This window comes from Platichthys flesus, chromosome 3 (genome assembly GCF_949316205.1).
Source record: "Platichthys flesus chromosome 3, fPlaFle2.1, whole genome shotgun sequence".
In the NCBI taxonomy this organism is placed as follows: Eukaryota; Metazoa; Chordata; class Actinopteri; order Pleuronectiformes; family Pleuronectidae; genus Platichthys; species Platichthys flesus.
The window spans coordinates 1,252,092-1,272,599 of NC_084947.1; the positions used below are offsets into that span (position 1 = coordinate 1,252,092).

Sequence of the window (20,508 nt, forward strand, 5' to 3'; positions counted from 1 at the left end):
ATGCTGAGGTAATTTGGCCTGAACCAATGTTCCGCTAGGGGCAGCAGAGTTTCGCTGTAGCAGCTCAAACATCATCAAATACGACGGCGAAGAAGAATATAAACCGGAAGGGAAACAGAGCAGCTCGTCTGTTGTTGTGTCGGTGATCTATTTGTGTTTTTTCTGGAGAGAAACTCGTGGTTTTTACACAAAAACTCAAAATGGGGAAGCGGCAGCATCAAAAGGATAAAATGTGAGTGATCACGTGTTTCTGGATCAAACAGCGACACCGCGAAGCGCTTGTTGCTGTTAGCTTAGCATGCTAACGCTGTTTGTCAACGAGCTAACTTTACTTTTACTCTTATTTAACGAATCTTCCGGTGTTTTCATGTATTATTGTGTGTTTTCCCCCCCTTCAGGTACATCACGTGTACAGAGTACACCAACTACTACGGAGGAAAACGAAACGGTTTGTGTTTTACCACCTTTCAACCCACAAACTGTGTTTACAACCTTATTAACTTGAACCTGTGAAAACAAACCTTTAATTGTATTTGTATAGTGTAAATATATATTTTTAAATGTTCTCAAGTCACAGTTTGTCTCATTGGACTTAACGAGGTGCGACATCTCTGCAGTAAAACCTCAACAAGAGTAAAACGTACAAAAAACCCTTTAACAGTAAATTAAACCATAGAAACCTCAGAGAGTCACGTGTGAGGGATCAGGGAACAGAGCATAACAACAATATTTACATTTACGTGAGTAACATAAGTCAAGAGGTTTATTCATATTTCAGGTATTTATACAAAAGTCTGACAGATGAATAAGCAGTACAGTTAGAATATGTGAGTAGAAGTATTGTGTATCTGAGCTCAAGTTGTATTAATAATCCACAATCAGCTGTGATCATCAGTCACAGCTCTGAAGTTCCTGTTTGGATCATTAATGATTCTTTTCCTTTCTTGTAGTTTTACTCTCCAGTAATATACATAAATATATTGATTATGCATTATTTAAGCACAGTGAGGAGGTTACAGTTACTTATAATATTTATTAATTGTCCATCTATTTCATTATCAACATTTCCACCAATCGCTCTCTTCAAAATGAAGTGTCGAGCTGCTGTTCAGAGACCAGGTTTTGAAAGTATCTTTAAAACCTAGTAGATGTCTGGAAATTAAAGACGTTTGAAGTTTGTCTTCATGTTTTTACTTTCCAGTGATCCCTCAGGCAAACTTCAGACGCCTTCCATTCGACCACTGCAGGTAAGAAGAAGAAGCACAACACGTCTAAATAAGACATCTATGAAATGATGTCCTCCCTGTTCCATTAATATGTTAATTTGATAGTAATACTGGAAACTGCACAGATGTTAAAATCTATATTCACACTCAAAATGTGTCTGAAACCTTTCAGCTTGTCCCTGCAGCCGTTTGAGTATCCTGTCTGCACGGAGGAGGGAGTCATCTATGACCTGCTGTAAGAACATGTTATTTAATAAATGTATATATATTTTAAAGATGTCTGCTGGACTCTAAGTGAGGCTTTGTCTGTCAGTTGTTAAACGGTATTTGTTTAATAGTTTACTTCCTCTCTTGCCTCTGTTTTAGGAGCATTGTTCCGTGGATTAAGAGGTTCGGCACGAATCCGATCTCTGGAGAGGTAAGAAATGATTGTCATCATATTGATACAGGTTTTTTTATCTACTGTCATTCATCTACCACAATGTTGACTTGTGTTCTGCAGCTGGGGGTTTAAAAATGTATATCGAACGCTGTTTTCAGACATGAAGCACTGGTGGAGCAGTTAAACAGAGAACACAGTTCAATTAGAAAAGTGAAATTCCCCATGGATGGAATCTAAACGTCTGAAATGTAAAAATGTTGTTGATTGCACTTTAACGCTTGTTTGTTCGTTCCCACAGAAACTTGAAGCAAAGTCTCTGATCAAACTCAACTTCGCCAAGAACCAAGATGGTAAATGAACTCAGGTTCCGTCTCATTTAACCTCAGAGGTTTCACACCGACACTAATTACTGAGCATAATAAGGTTAACACTGACATTAGGGCTTAATTCCTCAGCTGCAAATCACCAAAATCAGTGGGTCGTTGGGAAATAAAAAGTCAGGGCCACACTAATGTCTCTGCAGTTCTGTGAGAGAGCTTTTGAAGGAGTAAATTAAAGCAAGTGGCTACGGGAGAGGAGGTCTAACTCAGCAGGGGGCACATTCATGAGGAGCTTCTTGAGTTTTCAGCCTGTGACTCTGCGGCTTTGCTTTCCTCTGATGTTTTCTTCTCTTTCAACCAGGGAAGTATCACTGCCCCGTCCTGTACAACATCTTCACAAACAACTCTCACATCGTCACCAACAAGGTCACAGGCAACGTCTTCTCTAACGAGGTGGGTGACATCAACAACGCAACACTGATCCTTACACGACTTCTTTGTCCACATGTCTCAAACTACACAAACAGCTGCAGAGATATTATTATGTTGATTTTCAACGTCAGTGTGATTCAGTACACACGGTCTCATAAGATGCTGCCTGACATCAAAGTACGAGTTGTGTACAACAAACGTTTCTCCAAAAAAATGAGGATTAAACACGTTCAGGTTACATTTCCTCTGCTTTGACAGATCTTCAACAAAGAAGAAACTGCCTTTTTCTTCAAAAATACGTTGTTTATAATAATGAATGGTCAAGAGAAGCAACAGAAATCTGTCAAATTGCTATAATGTGATGATTAGAAGTATATACAAAGGAGAGATCTCTAGTTTCTCTCTGTTTCACCTTGTCACTCAGGCTGTGGAGCAACTCAACATTAAGACCAAGAGTTTTAGAGATCTGCTCACCGACGAGCCCTTCACCAGAAAGGACATCATCACAATTCAGGTGGGTTGTTGCTTTGGTTCACAAAGGTTATTATATCATTATTTTTAATATTTAGGGGAAAGTAGCCTATATTGTTTAGTTTATTTTTGTTTTGTCTTCATAGGATCCAACAAACCTGGATAAATTCAATGTCTCTGACTTCTTCCACGTGAAGAACAACCTGAAGGTGTTGGATCCAGGTGAGTTGTTGAGATGTTTGCATTAAACAGGAAATTATATGGATTCAGAATAATGAGCCTCTGGAAATGAAAGAGTCTGAATCAAGCGAGGATGATCTGTTCTTCTATTCAAGAAAAGAATAGATTAAATACAAAGAACAATATTGACAAAGAGAGAACTTGGTGAGTTTCACTGGTTCAGGAACTTCAGATGCTTCTGAGCTTCAGGATGTTTCACAGGATGTTTCCAGAACTGATAATAGTTTTACACATTTGATTAATTAATTTTCTTCAACAGAAGTTGCGTTGCCTGATGCTTGAAACTATTTGAATTTAGCTTAAAGCCCAAAACAATGGAACAATAGCTAATAGACAAATATGAGATAAATCGACAAATACAGTTGAGGGTTTAAAGGCCTTAAGTCTCAAGTTGTCTTTGGACTTGAAAGAGTTTAAAATCATATCTTTCCTCTTTCTGTTTTTCTCAGAGGAGGAAAAGGCCAAGCTGCACCCCCAGTACCACCTGAAGACGACCAACCTGGAGACCAGGGAGACCTTAGCTGAGCTGTACAAAGACTACAAGGGCGACAAGCTGCTGGCGTCCACCATGTTAGTGCCCGTGCCCAAGAAGACGGACAAGATCAACGCTGTAAGGAAAAACATCATGATGCTCATTTTATTTTAAACTGACACCTGTGGAGGGAACATGATGAATGACCAAGAAACTCTGAGTTAAAATATCAAACATAATCAGAAAAACTGATTCACATCTTAGTAAAGTAAGTAAATCACCTGAGGGTTGTGGGTTCACATCCTCCGTCTGTATGCCACAGCCAAGAAGCCAGAGCTGACCACATGTGACCAGAATTAACACTGAATTGAATTCTGTAATTCATTTTTCACTTTCAGTAAATTAGAGGTAGGGGAAAGATCTGAAAGTCTTCGAACTGGTTCTTAAAAGGTTCCCAGGTAGAACCAGCAGTAGAACCAGCAGTAGAACCTGCAGTAGGACCAGTCCACCACAAGGACTCAGTTCACTTTGGTGGAAACCAGGTCCAGTTTACTCGGTTGTTGAATCATAAGAAATCTATTTTTCAGTTGCAGCTCTTAGGAGATTAAAAGATTGATAAGTCTTGAATAATTTATTAAAAGCATTTAAATAGATGTAACAGTTCTACAGTAAAGCTTCTGTGAGCAATTTATCCAGTGAATAAGTGTAATTTTCACTACGTACACCAGGAGGAGCCAAACACACATTAATAGATGAACTGCACTGACGACAACAAGAGAAAACAACAACATGGAGAAACAGAACAAAGGATGTTTCAGTGTTGTGAGGAATATGGATAATATTAACATGTGCATTCAATGCATTACAGCAAATGTCTGTATTTACAAAGATATTTAGAAAACATGTTGAGATCTAAAATATTAGACATAATTAAACCTTTGAGTTTGAAATGTAATTGTTAGAAAAGGATTAACTTTGAAACAGCGTCTGGATTCTCTGTGTTACCTGGTGTAAACTTCTGGCCTCAGTGGTTCCTGGTTTAACTAAAGGGAAAGCAAACGTTCAGATGCTGAACAAAGAGGGTCGCCTGTGGTCACACTGCCTCTGAGACGTATCCTTGAATAACCGGGTGGAGGAGGAGGAGGTGGAGGAGGAGGAGGAGGAATCCTGATTCACTTTGAGAGACAACAGCTTTTATCAGCTGCTGCTCCACCACGTCTGGTATCCAGACCTGGAGAGCAACTGAGTCCATGTAGAAGATTCATTAAAATACAAAATATGTGTAAGTAGATCTAATTACCGGGAAAATTTGTAAAGCAAAAATGCAGTGCTCTCATTGGAAGTTTAAAAATATGTACTACAACCTTTCGGTGCGTGAGCTTCCTCGCTTTGCAAATGTACATCAATATTTATCTGCGGAAAAGCAAAGAAGGAAATAAAATGAGATTTTTATTTGAAGTCAAAGTGAAAATCAAGTTTTCTGTGAATTCACAAAGCTTTAAGTTTGTCTTGTTTACTGGTTTTCACTTTTGGAAAATAAGGAGTGAAACTAAAGGTCTTTCTCACCAAGTCTGAATTCTTCCTCCAAAACTGTCGCACATTTAAAAATGATTTCTACCTCATGTTGCTTCAATCACGTTGACACAAGACTCATCACATTTTTCAAAACAGGTTAGATTTTGTTGTGTTTTTCTGTCCAAGTTGTTCCTCAGAGTTTGTTTGAGCTCCTGTCAGAGCTGGTTTGAGCAACTGGACCACTGATGATTTAGTCATTGTAGTAAAGTTATTATCTTACATTACATTTGAAAGCACCAGAGCTTCCCCTCGCTGGCTCTCAGTTCACCGTGGAGGTGCCGCTCAGCAGCCTCTGAGGGAACAGGGAATATAGGTCAGACGGAGCACACAAGGTGAAGTCTGTGCTTTCATGCATCTTCACAAGAACTAGAGCAGAAGAATTGTAAGCCAGGACTGTAGAATAGACGTGAGCTTTTAAAATCCATTTTCACTTCTCAGCTTTCATCTTCGCTCAGCTCTTATTCTCTTAGACCTAAATAACTCCTCCGGTCTCCCGGCTGGGTTTTGTGGTATTTTTAGGTGAACATCACTATTCAGCAAATGTATTCTACTATAATTTAAACTCAAACGACCTGAACGCATCTTAAGTGCCCCGAATTATGAGATGGCAGCGACTTCTCCACGCTTGGGGGGGGGGGGGCTGTGCTCTTAGTCGTACAGAAGCTGCCGCGGCTGAATGTCCTGAAAAGGACAATAACAAGTTCGTCTGAAAATGAAAAACGTGCGCATATGATAAAGTTAACCCTAAAAACAATCTACACCGTTGTAAAGAGCATGTTTTAATTTGTCTAAAGGGAAAATATGAAGTTGTTACCTCAAGCCAATCTGTATTCATCAAGGTATCAAACCCAATTCTCTCGGGTTCAGGTGTTTACTTGAACATGTGCTGTTTTGTTTACACGGCCTCGTGCGTCTGATTCCCGTGCATCTGTCCTCTGTGTCGTCCAATGCTCATTTTAATCTGCTATTAATTTCATTCATTTCAATTAATGGTGCACATTTTGAAGAGCATGAAAAAACTGGCATAAAGTAAAAATATATATTGAGGTCTCTGCTGTTCAAAGCCGTTTTCATGTTGTTATGTTTGTAGATAGAAGAAACTAAAATCAACCCATTCATTGGCTTTTGAATGAACCAACATCATAAATGAACTCATTAAGAGCAGACGTAGTGTTTAGACGGTGGAGTGAGAAATCATTGAAACTGTAACTTTCTCTCTTCTCTCCCTCAGGCTCATTACTCCACAGGCACAGTGTCCGCCTCCTTCACGTCCACGGCCATGACGCCGGCAACTTTACACGTAGCAGGTGAGTGAACACGTCCTCAGGTTCCCAGCAGAGAGAAACGTGCACCTCTGGTTCAGACACGTTCATCTTTATTTATCCAGTAAAGACGGGGGGGGGGGGGGGGGTCACACTCGTGCAGCTTTGTGCTCACACTGTGTTTCCTCCTCCTGTCACACTCTGAGCTGCTTCATGGGAAAGATTCACTGTAACACAACTGTGTAGTGCGTTCACTACACTTCAGAAGAAGATGAAGGGTTTTACATTCAGTGACCTCATTCAAGGTTTTTTAGAAAGAAGAGTGTGGACATGAATTGTCTCAACATTGTATTGACAACGCATGTATTTATCATATCCATATATTCAGATCCAGAAAAATTTGTTCCCACAAAGTTGGAAGCTTAGAATTGTCCAAAATGTCTCAGTGAGATACTTGCGTCCATATAGTTTGTGTGTGTGTGTGAACATATGTGTGTTTGTGTGTATAGTATTGAACAGACAGGATTTCCATCTTAGTTACTGATTTATTTATGTCTCTGAATCTGTATTTTTAAATATTGCACTCTGTAAAAGATCTATTTGGATGAAATAATGTTCATGAGAGAATCATTTCCTGGTGAATCTAAATAACCATCACACTGACGAAGCTGTGAGGGTTTTCAAAGGTCAGAGATTTTACCTTCAGCAACATGAGGCTCACAAACAATCAATGAAATCCAAAGACTGTCTCCATCTCAAAAGGTGGTCATCAATAAGTCACAAGAACTGAAATCATATTTTCCGTTTGCAGAGGCCATCGCTGACGACACGGTGCGTTACGGGTACGTGAAGAAGAAGGGCTACGTCCGGCTCCACACCAACAAGGGGGACGTGAATGTGGAGCTGCACTGTGATAAGGTAACAACCTCACACACACACACACTCGTCTTGTGATGTTGTTGTGACGCAGGCTTGGCCTGAGCTCGTTGTCGACTCATCCAAACACTTAAATCCACCTTTTGCAGAGTCTGACCTTCTGCCAGACAAGTTTTACGTCTTGGCACCGAGCTGTTTGGCGTGTTCCTCCTTCTTAAGGTTATTCGTGGGCTCCTGGGAGACGGCGTGCGTTCCAGGAATGCGTTTCTGCCCCGGTAACCAGGCGTCTCGAGTGCTGGGTTCTCATTGGCCCCTGAGCCGTCGAATCAGAATAATGAGTGGAGCGAGGCAGCGGTTGGACGAGCTGCCCTCGGCGCCCTGCTCCTCCTCCTCCTCAGCACCTTCCTCCCCGGTGGCTCTCACACAGCGGCTCTATTCGTGGCCTGCTGTTTATGAATTAATGAGCTCTGCCTCACTGTCACATGCACTCTCAGTCCAGAGCCCCCCCCCCCCCATGAAGGGCCCGTTCACGTTGGACGTCTCCGTCGCCCTCGTTGCCCCGGCTCGGATGAGAAGTGGGGGGGCAGACGTGGGAGATGTGATGACACAGCTGGAAATAGACTTCACCTGATGGCTGTGATGGATTCACAAATATGTTTTACACAGTGAAGATTTATATTTAGATTCAAATAAGAATCTGAATTATTCCCTCCAGGAAGGAGGTTTTATTTTCTGTCAGCAGGACATTAAGCTAATGAACTGATTTTCATGAAACTCATTATTTATATAAGCAGATTAAATTGAGGGGGCGGAGCCAGGGTTGTTTTTATGTTGGAGGTTGTTTTAGTGAGTTCCCAGGAGCAGTTCATGCTTGGTTGTATTTCAGGTCCGTGTGTGTGTGATGTGCGTGTAGTGCCATTCTAGTTGTATTTAGGTTGTGTATTTTATTGCATCACTGTGGGAGGATGTGGTTCAGATCTAAGTTTGTGTTTTCATTATGTTTAACACTGAAAAGGAGGTTTTTCAACTTTTTCTGGTAATTTCCCAAGAAATAAGACAAACGAGATCTTGAAACCACATCCTTCTCTTTAACTTTCAATGATGTGCATAGGTTGCTGGGGATCTAAATACATGCACACAATCTTGGCAGAATACATTTTTACTTTCTCAGACTAATGGAATTATTTTAATGGCTTTTATGTCCCTCATCCCCCCGGGTAGTACTTGTAGAGGAGAAGAGCTTGTGAGTTAATGTGAATTACCATTTTGTAAGTCTGCGTCAGCAAATTCTGTTTCCCTGCTGACATCACTGATTGCTGACAGCTTCAGGCAGCCAGGCTTGTTTTGATGTGGACTGCATTCGAAACATTCCCAGGCTGAAAAGTCTCTCAGAGAAACAGAGACACAAACACAGACGCAGGCGGACACGCTCAATTTACCACTAATACACAGCGGCGGCGGCGACAGGCAGACGTGTCACAGACAAAGATCTCTGACGTAAAAGATTCTGCTTACAGATCAGAAGCATTTAGATGAAAGAAAGGAAACACAGAGAGGAAAAGGTTTGAATTTTACTGAAATGTTATTAATGCAAACTGGTTATCTGTTCCAACAAGACAGTTCCTCCTGAGATTCGAGTTTGAGGCGTTCTGTTCCATTCCAGAAATTGTATTTAGTGGCTAAAATTGGTTAAAACCAATCCCTGTTTTTAGTTTCTTCCTTCTTTTGTGGAGGGGTTTAAAACAATAAGCCTCTTTGTACCAGAGTGCTCTGAAAACCAGGATTTACCATGAAGGGTAAAGGAAGCAGCGAGTCGAGCCTCTGCAGCAGAATTGAGACGTAGGAGGAAATAAGACCAGCAGAGCTCAAAGGAACTCGTCACACAACGACAGGCCGATGAATAAAAACAGGTTTTATGAAGGTTCTTGGAAAACACCAACCACCGCGGCCGGGGGGGTAAAGTTAAGTCTCTCTCCCACACACACAGAAGTGTTCCTCGAGGCTGTTGGTGATAATAACACTGGACCATAGCAGCCGGCTCATTTCACAGAGCGACAGCCCGTCAAGAGCAGCTTCTCTCAGCGGGGGGGGGCATCACAGACACAGGTCGACCCTTCAGCAGGGGAGACAATCCAGATGTGTGTTCTTTAAAAAACACCAACACAACATCCTTGTGACTGTGTAGAATACCTGGCTTCTGTCTACAGAGCTCACCAGCAGGGTTCCCATTCCCACAACCTCATGAAGATGTTTCGTGCTCCTGAAGAAACGACAAGTCTGTTTGATATCAACCTTGTTTTAAGGAAAACTTAAGTTCTCAATGTCGAGGAGAAATATTACACTACCCACAATCCTCAGGTGTAATGGTGGCGTCACTGTAAGCAGGGAAATGATTTCCAGAACTGCAAAAATCATGTCAGCTATTATCGGATGATTCAGCGTTGCATTACGTTTACCACAGAGCAGCCACTCCCACTGGTTAGTGGGATGTAGATGACATCTGTTTGGATATCTATGGGATGATATCTGGAGGTTGAAACGTAAAGTCACGTCCCAAACCTCCACCAAGACCCAAAGTTCCTTCAATTCATTCAAGCTGCACCAAATATCGGGACCTATGAATTATTCTCTGGGAAATATATGAAAATGTTGGAAAACGTCTCTCACAATGTTGAAGAAAGAGGAATTAAAAATCCTTTGATCCGTCCCCTGAGCTGGATCTGCACTAACAGGTAATGGTTAAAGATATTCTCTTTGGTAGAGGTGATCAACTTATAGAGCAGCTGATATTATTGACTGTGGAGAAACCTTTCAGGACCCCAGTTACTGAGTCAGTTAATGATACAGTTGTTTAATCTAATAAACGTGTCTCTCTCTTTCCTCCAGGTTCCCAAAGCTGGAGAGAACTTTGTCCGTCTGTGTAAGAAAGGATACTACGATGGCACGGTGTTCCACAGGTCCATCAAGAACTTCATGGTGAGGAATCAAACTCAACCACAATGCTTTTCTGCTTCTCTCTCCCATTCGCTCTCCTCTGCACCAACAAAGAAGAGTTGGAACTGGTTATGTCGGCAAAAACAGGAATACGGAGAGTTTCAATACAGAGAGGGAGATGTGATAAAAGGATGAGTGACAGGTTCCAGAACAAATAGATTTGATCAGAGTAATGCAAATGGTTTGGGATTTGAGACATTTTATATGAATGTTGGTGATTAAGGTTTAGATTATTTTATATTTAGGTGTATTCACCCCCCCCGTGTACTCACCGACCCATGAATCACTATCCAGGCTGTCATTCATCTCGTCTGATGTTGAGATAATTACACATGTGAGTGTTTATCACTTCAGAGAGGAGTAAACACACAAACTCTTTGTTCCAACTCGCTCTCAAACTAAAGCGTCTTGACCCGGGACTCTGAATGTGAGACGACAGATCTCTGATCAGCTCCTTGTCAGTTTACTTCACAGCCTCGGCTCCCATAATGAAAGTGGCTCAGAGTGGACATCTGCTCTCAAAAGGACTCTCTTTCTATTCCATCCCCTGGTTTCATACGCAGTGGTTTGAAAGCTCTGAATTGTTTATCCCTCGTTACTGGTCGGCCTCCACAGTGGACTGGGAGGGAGTATTGTCATGACATACAAAACAAACACTTGAAGTTCAGTGTGTTAATGGGACGGGGAACGAGGCTCCTGCTTCCTTCTGTAAAGCCGTTCATCACGACCATGTAAGTGGACTGAACCTCCTGTGAGGACACTTGACAGTTTTACTTTGAAAAGCAGGAGGCCCAGCAGCCGTCTTCATCAGTGTTCCTCCTGCTTCCTTCTGGTTCTGCTGTTTAGCTTCTCTTCCCTTGGTTCTGCTGCTGAATAAACAGCAAACAATGGGAAAACATTGGAAACACAATCAGCTCCTGCTTCCTCCAGTGTTGGCAGAAATGATTCTGCCAGGCCCGGGGTCATGGCGTCCACACAAACACCGCAGGAACCCACTCGTCTCAATGTGCTCCGCAGCAGCACCGGTGGTCAGAACCTGCAGCTTTTCGGAGAAGTGCTCTTGATGAACAATGAACAATGGAGGCCAGTATCCTGCGAGGGTTTGACGTCTGTTCCTAATGATTACAAGGAACACGACTCCAGTTTGGCCGTTTGACAAAAGAAAATATAACGTTACAAGTTAAACCCTCATTCGACCACTTAACAGAAATTGAACATTTTCCTCTAATAGGTAAAAGGAACAAAGTGTGTATTCAGCTTTGAATGAGCATCACCAGCACGTAACACAGTTTGTTTTTGTTTCCAGATTCAAGGAGGGGACCCGACTGGCACCGGTACAGGTGAGAACCAGCACTCACACCACATAACAGCTCCCTGTCGAATTATTAATAGTTCCCTTTTGGAAGCTTTGCGTAAATACCACTGGCAACTCAACATGTAAGTCAAGAGTGTTACTAAATATACTCTGCAGAGGCACAAGGGGGTTCAGAAGAGACGCACACACACACACACACACACACACACACACACACACACACACACACACACACACACACACACAGAGAGAGTGATTATTTGGAGGGAAAGGGGCTGGGTGTAGGGGGGCAGAAAGGGGGGTGGGGGGGATGTTAAACAACCAAACAACCAGCGTTCGGTGTCATGTTCCTGTTTTTAAAGTGCGTTTCAAAGGCAGCTTCGTGTAATTGACTGCGAGGCCTCATCCAGTTCATTTCCTGCCTTCATGCCGTCTGTGCCGCTGAGGGACTTTACTGCACAAAGTGGGCTTTGTGTCGGTGGGCGTCTCTTAACGCTACACAAAATACACACACACACACGCTGACAGATTTATGAAGGTGTAGAATATCTGGCTTGAGGGTAAAACTCTCCTCGACACCTGGAGCGAACAACGTGTGCACTGAAAATCATGAACATACTTTCTAATGTGTTTTTAAAGACGACTTCTCCTCGTACAGAACATCCACAGAACCAACCTGGTGCTTTCACTCTAACGCGACTTGTTAAAGAGGAAGTGGTTCTATGACAGAGGCAGGAAGAGAAGGGGAAACGTCACCATGAATTGAGGCTATGCAAGAAAATCCTACCTGAGCTGATTTTGAGTTTCATTGTCTCCATGTAAATTGAGCAGAGACACTTCCTGGAAGCTGCTCACTGTGGCGTTCCAGCTCAGATAAGCCTCATTTATCTAAAACCCTCCAGAAGGAGCTGCTTCGGAGAAGGAGATGTTTTAAACATGAAACCCGGACTCACACTCTTCATATGAAACGAAGAACACAAGCTCACGTGTTGTGCAGTGGTCAGATAACGTGCTCGTTGGTGGAGATGCCTCGCGGCTCTCAGACAGAGACGTCCTCTTCTGTTTTCCCTTCACTCTTTGAATCATTTGAAATAACAACAGAGCGACTGCAGCTTCACAAACTGTTGGTGGAGAAGTCCTCCCTCTTGTTCTCCTCCTCGTTCACCATCCAGACGTACCGAGGTAAAATGTCAACAAGTCGATCAATTATGCAGAAATGTCACCGGAGGGGGGGGCGGGGGGGGTGTTGACGGCTGCACAACACCTCAGAGGAGCTGATTGGTTGGTGGTATATGTTTACACACCTCCAACCCATCACACACATACAGCACACACTCAAAGTTTTATACACACACACACAGTTTCATGCACGTACACCAGCTGGCAGGACACAAACTGAAACACACCTCAGGGCGACAGATCCTCTTCCCCATCGTGAGCCAATGAGCTCCCGCGGTGCGTGTTCCTGTGAACTCATCGTGATGAGTCTCCATGATGAAGTCGGTCTGAATAATGATTCCCAGCTGAAGCCTCTCGACGTGGGTCCGTGTTCAAGGGCAAACCGGCTTCTCGTGAAATCACACAGAGCCTCTGGAATGCTGCAGTCGTTTGATTGAGCGAGGGTTGTGTGTTGTTTTCATACACACTAAGAGGATTGTGACACTGAAACACACACATTTATCAGATGTACTCAGCGACGTCTCCACATTAAACTCCAGATGGTTCAGCTGAACGTCAGATTAACACTGAACTGTCAGTGAACTGCTGCCTGAGGGAAAGGACTCGATGAGTTCCTTTAATAACTTGTTGGACTTGTTGTACTCGTCCAAACAACTTTATTTTCCTCATCCAGGAAGATTTGATTCCCTGTGTAATTATTGGCAGACACAAACTTGCATAAACATGATTTACTTTAATTTACATGACATTTGCAAACATGAGGTTTTGACTTGTTGTATCGAGATAACGATGGCAGCTCATCAAACCTTATGTTTCTAATAAGATTGGTTTGAATTGGCTTTAATAGGGTGAAGCTTCATGATTGACAGCTGAGTTTGACTCTGCTTGGTTGAGTGTGTGTTTCAGCAGGAACTTGATACCACAGCTCAAAGTGTGAATCTGGGATTTGTTTAGGCTTCATTTCTGGAGAGTGGGAGAAAGGGGAGACGTCTCATCTATCTTTATTCCCAGTCTGCGTATCAGCCTGAGAAATGCTTTCACTTTATCATGGTGGAATGTGAGGTGGTTCAGCGACTTCCATCTCCGCTCTGTCTGCTGAAGTCATCTGTTCCCCTTCAAGAGAACCACTGAGAGAGACGCCTGAACTCCAGAGAACTGGGACTCGGACCAAAAGACTCCTGTGAGGGAGATCCATCGTGTGAATCAATGAGTTCTACCAAATGAGCCACACTCACTGGAAGGTGGGGGGGGGGATGAATATGTGTTACTCAGTTAATGTTGCTGAGGAGTCACTTTAACTTCACTACCAATCAGATGAAACCTTTCCTTGTCTCCTTCCTTCTCTCCTTCCTCCCTCACCCTCTCTCCTTATGCTCAGGCGGAGAATCCTTCTGGGGAAAACCTTTCAAGGACGAGTTCCGGCCCAACCTGTCCCACACCGGCCGCGGCATCCTCAGCATGGCCAACTCCGGCCCGGACACCAACAAGTCCCAGTTGTGAGAGATGTTCTTTTAAAAAGTGCTTCTTCCTAAACTTTGAACAGTCGCTCTGTCCCTGACCCTCCGTCAACAGATTAAAAAATGGTGGCTGAAATAAAATGCTGCACTACTCAACCAATCGAGGCTCTTCTTCTTTAGACGTCCTCTTTTTATATAGTACTTTAAATATACGTAGGATTTATATTAACGTTGCTTTGTGCTCTGTTTGCGTTTCTCTCAGCTTCATCACATTCCGGTCGTGCAACTACCTCGACAGAAAGCACACGATATTTGGAAGGTAAACTTTTTATATTATTATTGTTGTTGTGAGTAATTAAGCAGCAGATGTTTGAAATGAGATCATCACAACAGACGCTTGTTAAATCGTCGTCTCACTCTCTGATCCTCTCATGTTGTTCTTTAATACCTGTTTCCTGTGGAGCTGCTTCAGAGCAGAGAGTCACCAGACAGAGAGGGAAGGTGTAGACTCTACTCCTTCCTGTAGACCTGCACACTGTAGAGCTACCTGTCTACAGGAAGGTGTAGACTCTACTCCTTCCTGTAGACCTGCACACTGTAGAGCTACCTGTCTACAGGAAGGTGTAGACTCTACTCCTTCCTGTAGACATGCACACTGTAGAGCTACCTGTCTACAGGAAGGTGTAGAGTCTACACCTTCCTGTAGACATGTACACTGTAGAGCTACCTGTCACAGGAAGGTGTAGACTCTACTCCTTCCTGTAGACATGTACACTGTAGAGCTACCTGTCACAGGAAGGTGTAGACTCTACTCCTTCCTGTAGACCTGCACACTGTAGAGCTACCTGTCTACAGGAAGGTGTAGACTCTACTCCTTCCTGTAGACATGTACACTGTAGAGCTACGTGTCTACAGGAAGGTGTAGAGTCTACACCTTCCTGTAGACCTGCACACTGTAGAGCTACCTGTCTACAGGAAGGTGTAGACTCTACACCTTCCTGTAGACCTGTACACTGTAGAGCTACGTGTCTACAGGAAGGTGTAGACTCTACACCTTCCTGTAGACATGTACACTGTAGAGCTACCTGTCTACAGGAAGGTGTAGACTCTAATCCTTCCTGTAGACATGTACACTGTAGAGCTACCTGTCACAGGAAGGTGTAGACACTACACCTTTGTTATCTATTATTTTGTCACTCAACTTGTAATAACAACTCATTATGAGCCTTGTGCTTCTGACTGAGTGACAGTCGAGCTCATCCTCGGTTCAACAGAACTCCCTCATGAGGTTTCCAGAGACTCGACCAGGAGCAGTGAAACATTTATCACTGACTATCTCTCTCTCTCTCTCTCTCTCTCTCTCGCTCTCTCTCGCTCTCTCGCTCTCGCTCTCTCTCTCTGAGCAAGATATTAAATGCTTTTCTTTTTGCAGTTGTCTAAAAATATTCAGGCGGCTTTCAGCTGATTCTTCTCATGGCCGACGCACTTAAAGCTTCTGCTCTGAGCGAGTGCAGCGTCTCATGATGTCCAGACTGTGGTTTGATATCAGGACCACGGGGTCTGCTGTTTTCACTCCTGTCCATTGATTGGTTGGTTTGTGTGTAACCACGATTGTACCGAATCTATGTGACGTTTACCCCAAACAATCTGGTATCGGTCCTGGCAGAACACTAGGTTTTGGTGCTGATCAGGGGGAGGGTCCCGGCTCCATGCCTGAGTCCTCCTCAAACATGTGTGCAGAGCTTTTCATAAACAGTCTGGTGTGTGTGTGTGTGTGCGTGCATGCATGCGTGTGTGTGTATTTGTTGTATTAGTAATATGAAGGCTGTCGTAGGCAGTGATGAACCAACCGAGTTCTTTCCTCTGTTTCTATGTTTGTTTCTCAGCCGACATCTTCACAGTTTTAGTTCACTCACAGTTTTCATCATGTCTTTTTTGGGGGTCGCAGCAGGAAGTGGTTTCCAGTGAAGAAGCTCTTAAAACCCAGTGTGTCCTACCTGCTCAGAAACAGACCTCAGACAGACACAGTCTGAGCTGCTGGAGAACCCAGGGCAGCATTTAGCAGCTGGAGACAGATGTTTACCTCAGGGGTCGATGGAGACCTAAACCGAGTTAAAGAATATTGGACTTGAGGTGATTTCAGGCAGCGGGTGGCTGCTGCTGTGGCCACCGCCCAGCAGGGAACCATCCATCCAGTGTAAATTCCCCACAGCTGATATTTGTTATCTTGTGGGGACAAAATCTAAACTGGTTTGCACATGAGCCCTCGAAACTGAGAGAACTCTGCTGAGCAGCTTCTGATTTCACCTTCGAATGTCACACAATCAAATTCTTGCAGCTAACACAGGAATCCTCTGCTGCACATGAAGCAATTAGTTCCCACACGGTCTTTATCTAGTGGTAAAAAGTTGAGACATTATCCTGTGGGAACAAGTTATTATCTCGTGCACCTGTCGGGACTTTAGGGACGAGTGTAACACAACGTGTGTAACACAACGTGACTTGATAATGATCTGCTTCCTGTCTTGGCTCAAATCACTGGGTTCTGCTCTTTGTAGCACAAGTTGTTGAACGGTTGTTTGAGGTTGTGACTCAAATCAAACTATGAGTCCTCTGGTCAGTGGAGTTGTATGGTCCAGAGGAAGATATTGTGTGTTTCACTCAGTCTCACACTAACTGTGTTATTGACCCACACTTCTCCAACCTTCAGTTTGGTGTCATGGCAGCTTCAGTCTGAACGTCCTCGTGTTTCATCTTCTCACCTTTACCTGCTGCAGCAGCACACACACATCATGGCACACCCCTGCACAACTTCAAACACACAACCAGTGAGGGTGAACCCCCCCTCTCCTGCAGTGGAAGGTCAGCTGCAGGGTCGCCTGCAGTTCAGCAGCCCTGCAGTGGAGATGGATTCAGTGTCTGGCTAAAGGGCGATGTCACATCTTTATAAAGGTTGTCATTTTGAAGGGGGGGGGGGGTTGCATTCATTTGGGTTCGCCTCCTGTGGATCAGTTTTGTAGATTCATTAACAAGCCGATGTTAAAAAGGAGCAGGTAGCGTTAGCAGCTTCTTATTTAACGTCGACTCTCGGGTTGAATTGTGCGTCGGTAGATTCGATCAGCTGGAGCTCGTTACAGGTGGTTGTGTAACGGCTGAACCTTCAGCCTGTTGGTTCACGAGCTCAGAACCACACATCAGAGTGTGACATCACCGACCTGCAGCTGAACTGTAGTAACGATCAGCTGATGAGTCTGAGCTCATCAGGCTCAGTTACATGGATCAAGAAGCTGGAGGGTTCAGAAATGAATCAATTAACATTAATATCAATATCATCTGTTGCTTGTTTCCAGGTGGTGAAGTGAATGATGTTAAACTGAAATAATCCTGAAGAATCTGAAGAATCTCGTTTAACAACCATTTAAAAACCTGTGTTTCTGATTGACAGCTGTTAAAGCTTCTTACTGAGATTCCATTGGGATCTGAAAGGATCAGATCGGATCAGTGGATTTGATTCTGGATTTGGATTCAGTGAAATATTATCAAACACCAAATCTTGTTCTGCCCTTGTTTGATCTGTGTGTCGGGGGGGGGGGGGGGGGGGGGGGGAACCTAGGTCTCTGTTGTGTTCACCTCCGTGTGTAGAGCATGAAGCATGTTGTGTTTTGTGTTTGCAGGGTGGTGGGGGGGTTTGAGGCCCTCACAGCCATGGAGAACGTGGAGAGCGATCCCAAATCAGACAAACCAAAGGTAAGAGTCCGTGATGTTCACATGAGGAACGTTAACCGGAGCCGAGAGGACGAGACTCCCTCACAGGGACACTTCTCTACATTCACTCGTCCTCGCAGCTCTTCAGCTTCCACATGTCTCTGTCTCTGTCTTCCAGTCGGAGATCAAGCTCATCAGTGCCACGGTGTTCGTGGACCCGTACGAAGAGGCCGACGCTCAGGTGGGTGTCTCTCCTTCACATGAACACTTCTGAATTAATGATGGAAGTCATCCTCATCCAGAGTGTGTGTGTGTGTCAGTGAGTTTGAGCAGAGACTCACTGAAATCAGTGATTACATCCCCCGATGATGTTGTTGTTGTTTTAATCATTTGTTCACTAGTTAGTGGATATTTAGTGGTGGGGGGGCATGACCTGAACCCATTACATTTCATTCCCGATACGAATTAATGAGCAGATCCAGATTATTAAAATATTATTTGTTCACTAAATCTGCAGTTTCCCACAGAATTAATTAAATCTGTGTCATAACAGGGGCTCACGTGCACTGAAGGGAAAGTTGATCTCATGCACGACCGGTTCACAGACTGAAGAGCAGGAGACGAGCTCCTCACTGAGAACTGTGTTAATGACACAACGTGAGGGAACGTGAACCAAGACGTCTTTTCTTTAGTGCTGTGAATGTGAATCGTTATCAGAGAATCTGTGAATCTGGTTTCTGTGTCAGTGAAGGAGTTTTCCTCTGTTGTCTTATGAACACACCCGGATCTTAAAGTCCCACCTGGACATTGAAAGAGTGGACACGGTTTTAACAGCTGCTCGGAGGGAAGTCCTGTCATGCGTGTCCTCTGTCATGCGTGTCCTCTGTCATGCGTGTCCTCTGACATGGGTGTCCTCTGTCATCTGTGTTCTTCAGATCGCAGCAGAACGAGAGCAGGAGGTGCAGAGGCAGGAGGACGAGAAGGAGCAGGCCAGCGTCTCCCTGAAGAAAAGACAGGAGCGGCTGGCGCCTAAGACCTTCAAGGAGGGTGTGGGGAAATACATCAACCCTTCCAAAGTGTAAGAACGAACACACACACACACACACACACACACACACACACACACACACACACACACACACTCACTCATTTACTATTCAAAGCACGTCCCTGTCCTCTGCTGTAGTAGAGACTCGTGTTAAAGTTGCTGTGACGTCCTATAAAAGCTGCTGGAAGTTTAAAGATCATAAACTTGATGTCAGAAGTTTCTTTGGTCCTCACCTGCTCAAAGTGCTCAAAGTGTTTTCTCTCAGCGAGACGTTGGACAAACGGGAAGGAAACAGATGATTAAACATTATAGTAACTCAGAAGGAGCCGAGGCCTGACGTTCTAAATTGTCAATTATAGAGAAGATTACCTTTTTCCTCATGGGGATAATTCAGGGACATTTGATGTGTTTTGTGTTTTTATAGGAAAGTTCATGTTTGTCTGATACCATAAAGACATCTCACACTGCTGCCACTTTAACATCCGACACAATAAAGAGACGAACACTTCAGATCTCTGTTCTGTGGCTTTATTAAACTCGGCCATGCAGGGTTTTAATGCTGGTTTATGGATTTATGGTAGAAATAGTTTGTGTTGGAAAAGCTTTTATCTTCAGAATGAAACCCTCTTGTCTTCTAGCTGCTGTCACATCGTGTTCAGTTCTTATGAAGAGAACCTCAGTATTTATGCTTTTGGCTCATTGAGACGTTTCAGTTCTGAACAATGTTCTCATAAGTTTTCAGGATGACAGAAATTAGCTTTTAGCCACAACACAAGGAAGTGGTTTTGTGGTGGAGAAGCAGGAGTTAGTGACTGGAACCAGACGTGTGAAGATTTCTCCTCTGGAGAACGTTCTTCTTCCTCCTCGACCCATCGCGAGAGGAAGGAAGTGGAAACGTGTTATCGTTATTTACAGTCTGTGTGTGGAAATATTAAATTATTCAGTCAATCATCTCATAGTGACAGAATTTGGTCAGACTTTTTTTTTATTTAAGAATATAGAAGTTGAGATTCTGGTAAACAACATATTTATCAAAGAACAGTTTCAATGTGAACATGAAGATAAGAAATGTCCTCGGTGTGTTGATCTTCTGGTTCGGCTCTTTCAGAGTAAAACGTCCGGCGGCTGAAGATGAGAGCGGACCATCCACCAGCGGAGCGTCCTCCAGCGGAGCGTCCACCAGCGGAGCGTCCACCAGCGGAGCGTCCACCCATAGAGCGTCCTCCAGCGGAGCGTCCTCCAGCGGAGCGTCCACCAGCAGAGCTTCCTCCAGCGGAGCGTCCACCAGTAGAGCGTCCATCACGGGACCCTTACCCAGCAGATTGTCCACCAGTGGAGCGTCCACCAGTGGAGCAGCTGCAGCCAAGAAGTCCAAAGGGAAGTCGAGTCTGGGAGACTTCAGCTCCTGGTAGAGCGACACGTTCAGCTGCTCTGTATTCTTACTGGTGAAGCTAAAAGTCGGCTCTACTTCAAATCTACATTTTTATTATCGTTCATCATTTCTCAGTTTTGGTGTCTTGTGAAAGTCTCGATTAAAGTCACGTTTTTCAATGA

General features: G+C 43.8%; 1 protein-coding gene across 2 annotated transcripts; it reads left to right on the top strand.

Moving 5' to 3' along the window:
• The first annotated feature begins 86 nt into the window (after positions 1–86).
• ppil2 (peptidylprolyl isomerase (cyclophilin)-like 2) lies at positions 87–20,508 on the top strand. Of its 2 annotated transcripts, XM_062381287.1 has the most exons (21): positions 87–232; positions 399–448; positions 1,202–1,247; positions 1,399–1,461; positions 1,593–1,644; positions 1,907–1,958; positions 2,290–2,381; positions 2,785–2,874; positions 2,978–3,053; positions 3,521–3,681; positions 6,350–6,425; positions 7,192–7,298; positions 10,143–10,232; positions 11,557–11,590; positions 14,123–14,240; positions 14,464–14,520; positions 17,876–17,948; positions 18,085–18,147; positions 18,842–18,984; positions 20,063–20,099; positions 20,130–20,508. In XM_062381287.1, the coding sequence occupies exons 1-21, from the start codon at positions 201–203 to the stop codon at positions 20,364–20,366; spliced, it is 1,749 nt and encodes a 582-aa protein (XP_062237271.1). In that variant the 5' UTR covers positions 87–200; the 3' UTR covers positions 20,367–20,508. The 2 variants fall into 2 exon arrangements, with proteins under 2 accessions (XP_062237271.1, XP_062237270.1); XM_062381286.1 differs by having other exon boundaries at positions 20,063–20,508.